Here is an 8,436-nt window from a genome sequence, read left to right as displayed (position 1 = left end):
ACGCGACGCCACTGCATCACACCGAAAAAAAAACTGACCAAAATTTACAAAAAAGTATTATTAGTTTATAAGAAAAAACATTCAACACAAACAAAAAAATTAAATATATAAAAATCTTCTTTTTAGGACATTTCATAGCTTCAGAAATTTATGTACTTCTATAAAAAATAAATATTAACAAAAAAGTATATATAACAAACTTTTAAAGTTTTTTTTCTACATGGAGTTGTTTAAATACAACTAGTTCATTTAACACTTAAAAAGTAAAAAAAGCTAGTAAAACGTAGGCTGATGCAAATCTGTAAACAGTACATATAACTATATACTGTATTTAAAGATTTTATAAACCGCAAACTAACTGCTAGGATCAACTAATTGTAATTAGAATTGTATTCAGATATTGACTTAAGATAGTCATGAACAATACTTATTTGTCTTTTACACTTCAGTTCTGATTGCTTTTCTTTACTTAGTTCCTTATGGTGAGTTCGTGTATGCTGATTTCTATTAGCATTAGCAGTAAACCACTTTCCACATTTTGCACAACCATAAGGCTTTTCTCCTAAGTGAATTCTAAAGTGTCTGACTAAATCACTTTTCTGACTGAATTTTTTCTTGCAAATATCGCATTCGTGGGCTTTCACTTTGGTGTGAGTCAACATATGAGGTTTCAAAGTACTTTTTTGAGAACACTTCTTCTCACTAACTTTACAGTGATGTTCTTTTATTTTAGTGTGAACTAACATATGTGTTTTTACATGACTTTTACGAGCAAAACTTTTGTCACATATATCACATTTGAAAACCTTATCTTTGGTATAAGTAACGAAATGCAGTTTTAGACCATATTTTAGAGCAAAATTCTTATGACACATATAACATTGAAACTCTTTTTTATTACTATGTACCAGCATGTGTCTTGTTAAGCTGCCTTAGTGATAAATCTTTTGTCACTAACATCACACTTGTATGGTGTTTCTCCTGTATGAATTCTTTCGTGAACTTTCATATAGGTTTTAGTTTTGAAAGTCTTCTTGCAAACATCACAAGAAACACTTTTGACATCCATATTACTTTTGATTTGACCAGAATCACCCATAGTGTTTAACTTAAGTGCTAAAATTTGTGTTTAATAGTGTGTAAAATAGTAAACAATTATTCACTAAATTAAAATTGAAAAATAATTAATTGTTTATTAACTCTCAATCTATAAAAACTATTAATAAAGAAAAAAACTTAAAAAATTTCATCTTAAACTGTTATACTTAATAAAATCAAGCTAAAACAGTGTATTTCTTTTAAAAGATGGTACTAAATTAAAATTTTATCTATTTTGGTATAAATAACTTATGTTACCATGTATTAATACTGGTTTTCAGTAAAATATAGTTAATAAAACATTACTAATTAGATTACATGTTGATTAAAATAACATGAGTTAATCAAACTTAACTTAATTTTAAGTTTAGTTAATTTGTTTGAACATTTTTGTCTAAGTTTATTATATTTTATGAACTGAAGCTAAAAACAGTGTAGTTTTTTATTAGATAGTAAAAAATGAACATTTTTTTTAAATAACAACTTATTTTAAAACGTTTCAAGACTGGTTTTAGTAACAATTTATTTTTAACATTAAAACAAAGGTTGTCTACATTAAATTTTATTTGAGATGCAGTTGTTATTAACAAAGTTAACATTTCTGAGCGTTATTTTAATATTAAGTTCAAAAATGAATATCTAGTTGCAAAAAAATTATAACTCTCAAACTTTCTTCAAAACGTTTTATTTTTCATGTTTAAAACTATTTACAATTAAAATTAAAGCTGTTTATCATTAACATTTATACTTTAGTTCCAAAAAAAATTATCACTTGGTTATCTTACATTTAATAGTTTTACTACTGTACATATATTTAGGAACTTTATGTTTTAAAAAGTTAAAGTAAACATTAGCAATAAAATTTTATCTAATCTGGATAAAATTTTTGGTGTCAAATACTAGTTTAATTCTAATTCATTCATTTTTTGTATCTGACAATTGCAAACTGTAATTTTTAAAGTTATTTTAAGATACGAGATAATAAACCAGACAGAAATCACTTCTTAATTGATGTCAATTTTTATACTTAACAAAAAAATATAAAATGTAAATAAAACTACCAAACAGCTTAGATAGTAAATTTTTTTTTTTGTCAACATCAAAAAATAACCAAAAGTCTTTTTTTTTTACTTTGAAAGATTGTTGTCGATCAGTCAAGACATTGAGGAATGTTATGATAAGCTAAGATAAAGAAAAACACAGGCTTAATATAGTTAAATTAACATTATTCTTTAGTCAGTAACTTGAAAAATTTTGCTACAAATTTATTCTCAAAATAAAAGTTGTTCAAAATAGAGCTGAAAAGTTTCTGTATATCATCAAACAAATAAAGATAACCCAATTATTTTAAAACTACTACAAATTAGTAAATAGTAACTCTCATGCGTTTTAGTCATTAACTTGTACAATAGATGTTTAAAAACTTTATTAATTTAGGAATAGAATAGACAGACACTTTTTTTTACTATTATTCTAGTTAGGGAATCTATTAAGTATTTTTAGCTTGTTGCAGAGCAAGATTATTTAAACGAATTGTTGAAAGTCGAATACAAGTTTTGCGGTAAATGGATTATTTATGATAAAATACGTTTTCATTAAAGACACACATTCATGGGCTTTCACTTTGGTGTGAGTCAACATATGACGTTTCAAAGTACTTTTCTGAGAAAACTTCTTCTCACAAACTTTACAGTGATGTTCTTTCATTTTAGTGTGAACTAACATATGTGTTTTTACATGACTTATACGAGAACATGTATCACATTTGAAAAGTGATCTTTGGTATGAGTAACGAAATGTAGTTTTAAATTATATTTTTGAGCAAAATTCTTATGACAAACATGACATTGAAACTCTTTTTTACCACTATGTAGCAGCATATGTCTTGTTAAGCTGCCTTTAATTATAAATCTTTTGTCACAAATATCACGCTTGTATGGTTTTTCTCCTGTATGTATTCTTTTGTGATATTTCGTGTATAATTTATTTATCAAAGTTTTCTTACAAACATCACAAGAAACACTTTTGACATCCAAACTTTTTTTTTGACCAGAATCACCCATAGTATTAAACTTTAGTGCTAAAAGTTGTATTTAATAGTGTGTAAAACAGCAGATAATTATGCACTTAATTAGTATTGACAAATAATTAATTGTTTATTTACTATCAATCATTAAAAACTATTAAAAAACAAACAAACTTAAAAAATGTTATTAGAAACTGTTATACTTCATAAATTCAAGCTAGCTAAAACAGTGTAATTCTTTTATAAGATGGTACTAAATGAAAATTTTATCTGTTTTTATATAAATAACTTATTTAACCATGTATTATACTGGTTTTCAGTAAAATATAGTTGTTAAAATATTATTAATTAGATTACATATTGATTAAAATAACAAGAGTTGGTCAAACTTAACTTAATTTTCAGTTTAGTTAAACAGTTTTAAAATTTTCGTCTAAGTTTATTATATTTCATGAACTAAAGCTAAAAACAGTGTAGTTTTTTATAAGATAGTATAAAATGATTTTTTTTTCTTAATAAAAACTTATTTTAAAACGTTTTAAGACTGGTTTTTAGTAATAATTTATTTTTAACACTGTTTATTATGTTACATGTTGAATAATAGTTGCAATTTAAATTGACTTGGTCAAAATTAATATAAAAAGAAAAAAATTAAAATAAACAATAATTTACAACAAAAGTTGTGTACATTAAATTTTATTAGAGATGTAATTATTCTTATAAAAATTACATTTCTGAGCGTTGTTTTACATTTAAGTTTTATAATGAATATCTAGTTGCAGAGAATAAAATTATAACTCTCAAACTTACTTCAAAACGTTTTATTTTTTAAGATTAAAACTATTAATATTTAAAATTAAAACTGTTTATCTTAAACATTTAGATTTAAGTTCTAAAACAATTATTACTTGGTTTTTTTACATTTAATAGTTTTACTACTGTACATATATTTAAAACCTTTACGTTATAAAAGATTAAAGTAAACAATAAAAATATATTTTTTTTAGTCTGGATAAAAATCTTAGGTGTCAAATACTAGTTTAATTCTAATTTATTTTTTGTATCTGACAATAGCAATCTTTAATTTGTAAAGTTATTTTAAGATACGAGATAATAAACTAGACAGAAAACACTTTTTAATTGATGTCAAGTTTTATATTTATTAAATATAAAGTGTAGATAAAACTACCAAACAGCTTAGATAGTATAATTTTTTTTGTCAACATCAAAAAATAACCAAAAGTCTTTTTTTTTACTTTGAAAGATTGTTGTCGATCAGTCAAGACATTGAGGAATGTTATGATAAGCTAAGATAAAGAAAAATACAGGCTTAATATAGTTAAATAAACATTATGCTTTAGTCAGTAACTTGAAAAATTTTGCTACAAATTTATTCTCAAAATAAAAGTTGTTCAAACTAAAGCTGAAAGATTTCTGTATATCATCAAACAACTAAAGGTAATCGAATTATTCTAAAACTACAACAAATTAGTAAACAGTAACCCTCATGTGTTTTAGTCATTAACTTGTACAAAAGATGTTTAAAAAAGTTTATAATTTAGGAATAAGATAGACAAACACTTGTTTTTATTATTGTTCTAGTTAGGGAACTTATTAAGTATTTTTAGCTTTCAGCAGAGCAAAAAACATTTTAAACGGAATGTTGAAAGTCGAATATTAGTTTCGCGGAAATTTGATTACTTAAGATAAAGTACGTTTTCATTAAAGAAAGGGTGTGTTTAGTTGTTTATTGAATTGAAAATTTAAACGAAAGTTGTAAAATATAAAAAATCAATTGCTTCTGTGAAAGAAGCTATGTCACACAATTTTCCTATTTCAAAAGTAGGATCAAAGAATATTTACCTAGTTTTAAGAAGTGAAATATTAAGAAGTAAAATTATAAATTATCAAAAATGTACCATAATTGCTGCTAAAAATTCTCAACCTGAAAAAAATATAAATAATAGAATTGTGCAGATAATTGTAAAAATAAACAGGTTTAAAATTTTAATCTTTGCAATATTGTTTTCGAACATATTAAAATAGAAGTTCATCAATATAATAAAAAAAAATGACTATAATCTGTCTCTATTTATTTAAACTTAACATTTTGTTTCCTTTAGTTTTATTTCAGTTTGATTTATTAATAACTTTATATTTATGATTGCTTTCATTGATCACGTAATAAGTTTCTTTTAATTTTTGTTTAGAAAGAAAAACTGTATTTAAGTTTAAGTTTATTTTTTTAAATTCTTGGCGAAAAGTTGTAAAACTAATTAACTTGCCACAAAAAAGTTAGAGATTGTTAATTATTTGTACCTTATTAAAAATCAATATTTGTTTAGTTTTTATTTAAATTCTGTTATTAATTTACTAATAATAACTTTAACTGTTTTGTTTAAATATTCTGTTTAAATACTTTTTGTTTATTAAACTATATAATATCAAACCATTCTTATTTTCTTTGACAATTTAATAAATTATTATAGTTATATTAAGTAATCAAACTAAATAGCCAGTTATTCTTTAAAATTAAAGCCGTAATAAGTGTTTTAACAAAAACTTAATTATTTTTAATACATTTGTAACTAAATAAAAACAGAATTTTATATCAATTTTTTTATTAAAATTTAAACATTCAAAAACTCACAAACAAACAACAAAAGCAAAATAAAGTTTTATATAAAAAATACTTACTATCTTTAAAGCTGACGTACTTAAATTTAATTATAAAATATTAAACTATATAGCAAATACAAAAATATATAAGTTATATAGATTACGAAAAACTTATTGAGAATATACAACTAGAACATTATGCTCAAAAATTATCTTCAGAAGTGAGTCATTGCAGATAGGTAGATAAATGATTTATTTTAATAAAAATTTATACATCACTTTAAGAATATTTAAAAAAAAATTAATATTGTTGTATTTTATATAATATAAACCCCTAACGTTAATGATAATTAGAATTGTATTTGTCTATTGTCATAAGATAGTCATGAACAATGCTTCTTTGTATTTTACACTTCAATTCTGATTGCTTTTCTTTACTAAGTTTCTTATGACAATTACGTAGATGCTGATTTCGACCGGAAGCTTGAGTAAACCATTTTCCACATTCTGCACAACCATATGGTTTTTCTCCCAAATGAATTCTAAAATGATTTACTAAACTACCTTTCCGTGCAAACTTCTTCTTGCAAATATCACAATCATGAGCTTTTACTTGGGTATGAGTCAACATATGACGTTTTAAATCGCCCTTCTGTGAAAACTTCTTCTTACAAACTTCACATTGGAAATCTTTTATTTTAGTATGAACTAACATGTGCGTCTTCACAGCACTTTTTCTAGTAAAACTTTTGTCACATATATTACATTTGAAAAGTTTATCTTTGGTGTGAGTAACTAAATGTTGTTTTAAGTTGTGTTTAAATAAAAAGTTCTTACGACAAACATGACATTGAAACTCTTTTTTACCACTATGCACCAGCATATGACTTGTTAAGCTACTTTTAGTGATATATCCTTTGTCACAAATATCACATTTGTATGATTTTTCTCCTGAATGTATTCTTTTGTGAATTATCAAGTAGGATTTGGTTTTGAAAGTCTTTTTGCAAACATCACAAGAAAAACTTTTAACAACCATATTACTTTTGTTTTGACGAGAATCACTCATACTTCAAACTTAAAAATCTAAAAGTTTTGTAAAAAACAGAGGTCGATAAACTTATTAGAAAATTAACTAGTTCTTTAATAATAACTTTCAATAATTAAAATCTATTTAATAAAAATATCCTTGTCTGAAAATTTTCATATAAGTTTTTAAACTTCACAAAATGAAGGTAAAAACAGTGTAATTTCTTATAAGGTAGTACTAAAATAATATTTTATTTACTTTTAAAATTACTACTTATTTTAGAATAATTTAAGACTAGTTTTTTAAAATATATTTTTTTTTACTTATTATATTACCTGTTGACTAAAAGTTAGATGACCTGGTCAAATTTATTTATAAAAATCAAAATAAACAAACATATGTATTAAAAATTGAATACAGAATTTTTTGTTTCAAATGCGTCAATTATTAAAAAAAAACTACATTTTTTAGTTTACTTTCAAATTCTAAAATGGTAAATCAGAGTAACAATTATAATTCTCAAATTTACTTAAAAACTTTTTATTTTTAACAAGAGTAAAACAGTTTTTGACAGTCTTACTAAGACTATTATTTTTAATTGTTTTAGCACTTCGTTAACTATATATTTAATAGTTATACTAAATAACATGTATTTATGAATTTTATTAAATTTAATATTTATCATAATTTTTAAAATGTTAAAGTAAACCAAAGAAATAAAAATTAAATTTTTTAGTTGCTAAAAATCTTGGCTTATTTCAATAAAAGTAAAAATACATTCTGTGTATCTGACGTAAGTAAACAAATAAAACACAGTTTCTTTAGAATATGAGATAACAAACTAGACAGAAAGCTCTTCTTAATTATTGACGATTTTTTTTCATCTTTGAAACTTAATTGTAAATCAACCGCCAACTAGTTTAAAACTTTACTTTTTCTTCATCAAAAATAATCAAAGTCATGTTTATTTACTTGGAGCGATTGTTATCGTTAAGTAAAGACATTGAGAAATTTTAAGTTACAATAAGGCGGAAGGATAAATAATTTGAATAGTTTAGTTAGTAACTAAAAAAAATCTTAACATTTATATTCAAAAAAGAATTAAAATATGTTCAAAATAAAGCTGAAAAAATTCTATATATCATCATAAAACTAAAGATAACCGATTTATTTTAAATCTACTACAAACTAGTAAATAGTAACCCTGATGTGTCTTAGTTATTAACTTGTATAATATATGTTTAGAACTTTACTAACTTTATGTTAGTATTTTTTAATAAGATGTAGACACTTTTTTTTGTTACTATTGATCTAGTTAGGGACTTTTTTAAGGTGTTATGCTTTAGCGGAGCAACAAATTATTTAAACGGAATATTAAACACCGAATATTAGTTTTACAGAAAATTGATCATTTAGGAAAAAAACGCGTATCATTATTTAACAGAGGGCGTGTTTAAGTTGGTTTGTAGCTGCGACTCTTGTAAAATAAAATATAAGTTTTAACGAAAATGATGTTTAATCAGAAATTACCATGTTTAATGATGTTTAATCAGAAAGTAGCTTAGAAAGCAAACAAATCTCTATTTTATCTTAATTAAACAATTGTTTGAAATTTAAGTTTGTTTAACTTGAGAGATTGTTATCGTTTAAGTCAAGACATAAA

General features: G+C 23.4%; 1 protein-coding gene across 1 annotated transcript; it reads right to left on the bottom strand.

Annotated features, from left to right (window-relative positions):
* Positions 1 to 371: 371 nt before the first annotated feature.
* Positions 372 to 2,823, bottom strand: LOC145839342 (uncharacterized). Its single transcript, XM_082946927.1, has 2 exons — positions 2,706 to 2,823; positions 372 to 931 (listed from the first exon to the last, which is right to left on the bottom strand). The coding sequence occupies exons 1-2, from the start codon at positions 2,821 to 2,823 to the stop codon at positions 372 to 374; spliced, it is 678 nt and encodes a 225-aa protein (XP_082803053.1).
* Between the last annotated feature and the right edge of the window lie 5,613 nt (positions 2,824 to 8,436).

The sequence above is a fragment of the Thalia democratica genome, chromosome 6 (assembly GCF_965202585.1).
Source record: "Thalia democratica chromosome 6, ktThaDemo2.hap1.1, whole genome shotgun sequence".
Classification (NCBI taxonomy): Eukaryota; Metazoa; Chordata; class Thaliacea; order Salpida; family Salpidae; genus Thalia; species Thalia democratica.
The sequence above is the reverse complement of the archived record's forward strand: the minus strand, read 5'-3'. Positions and strand labels throughout refer to the sequence as shown.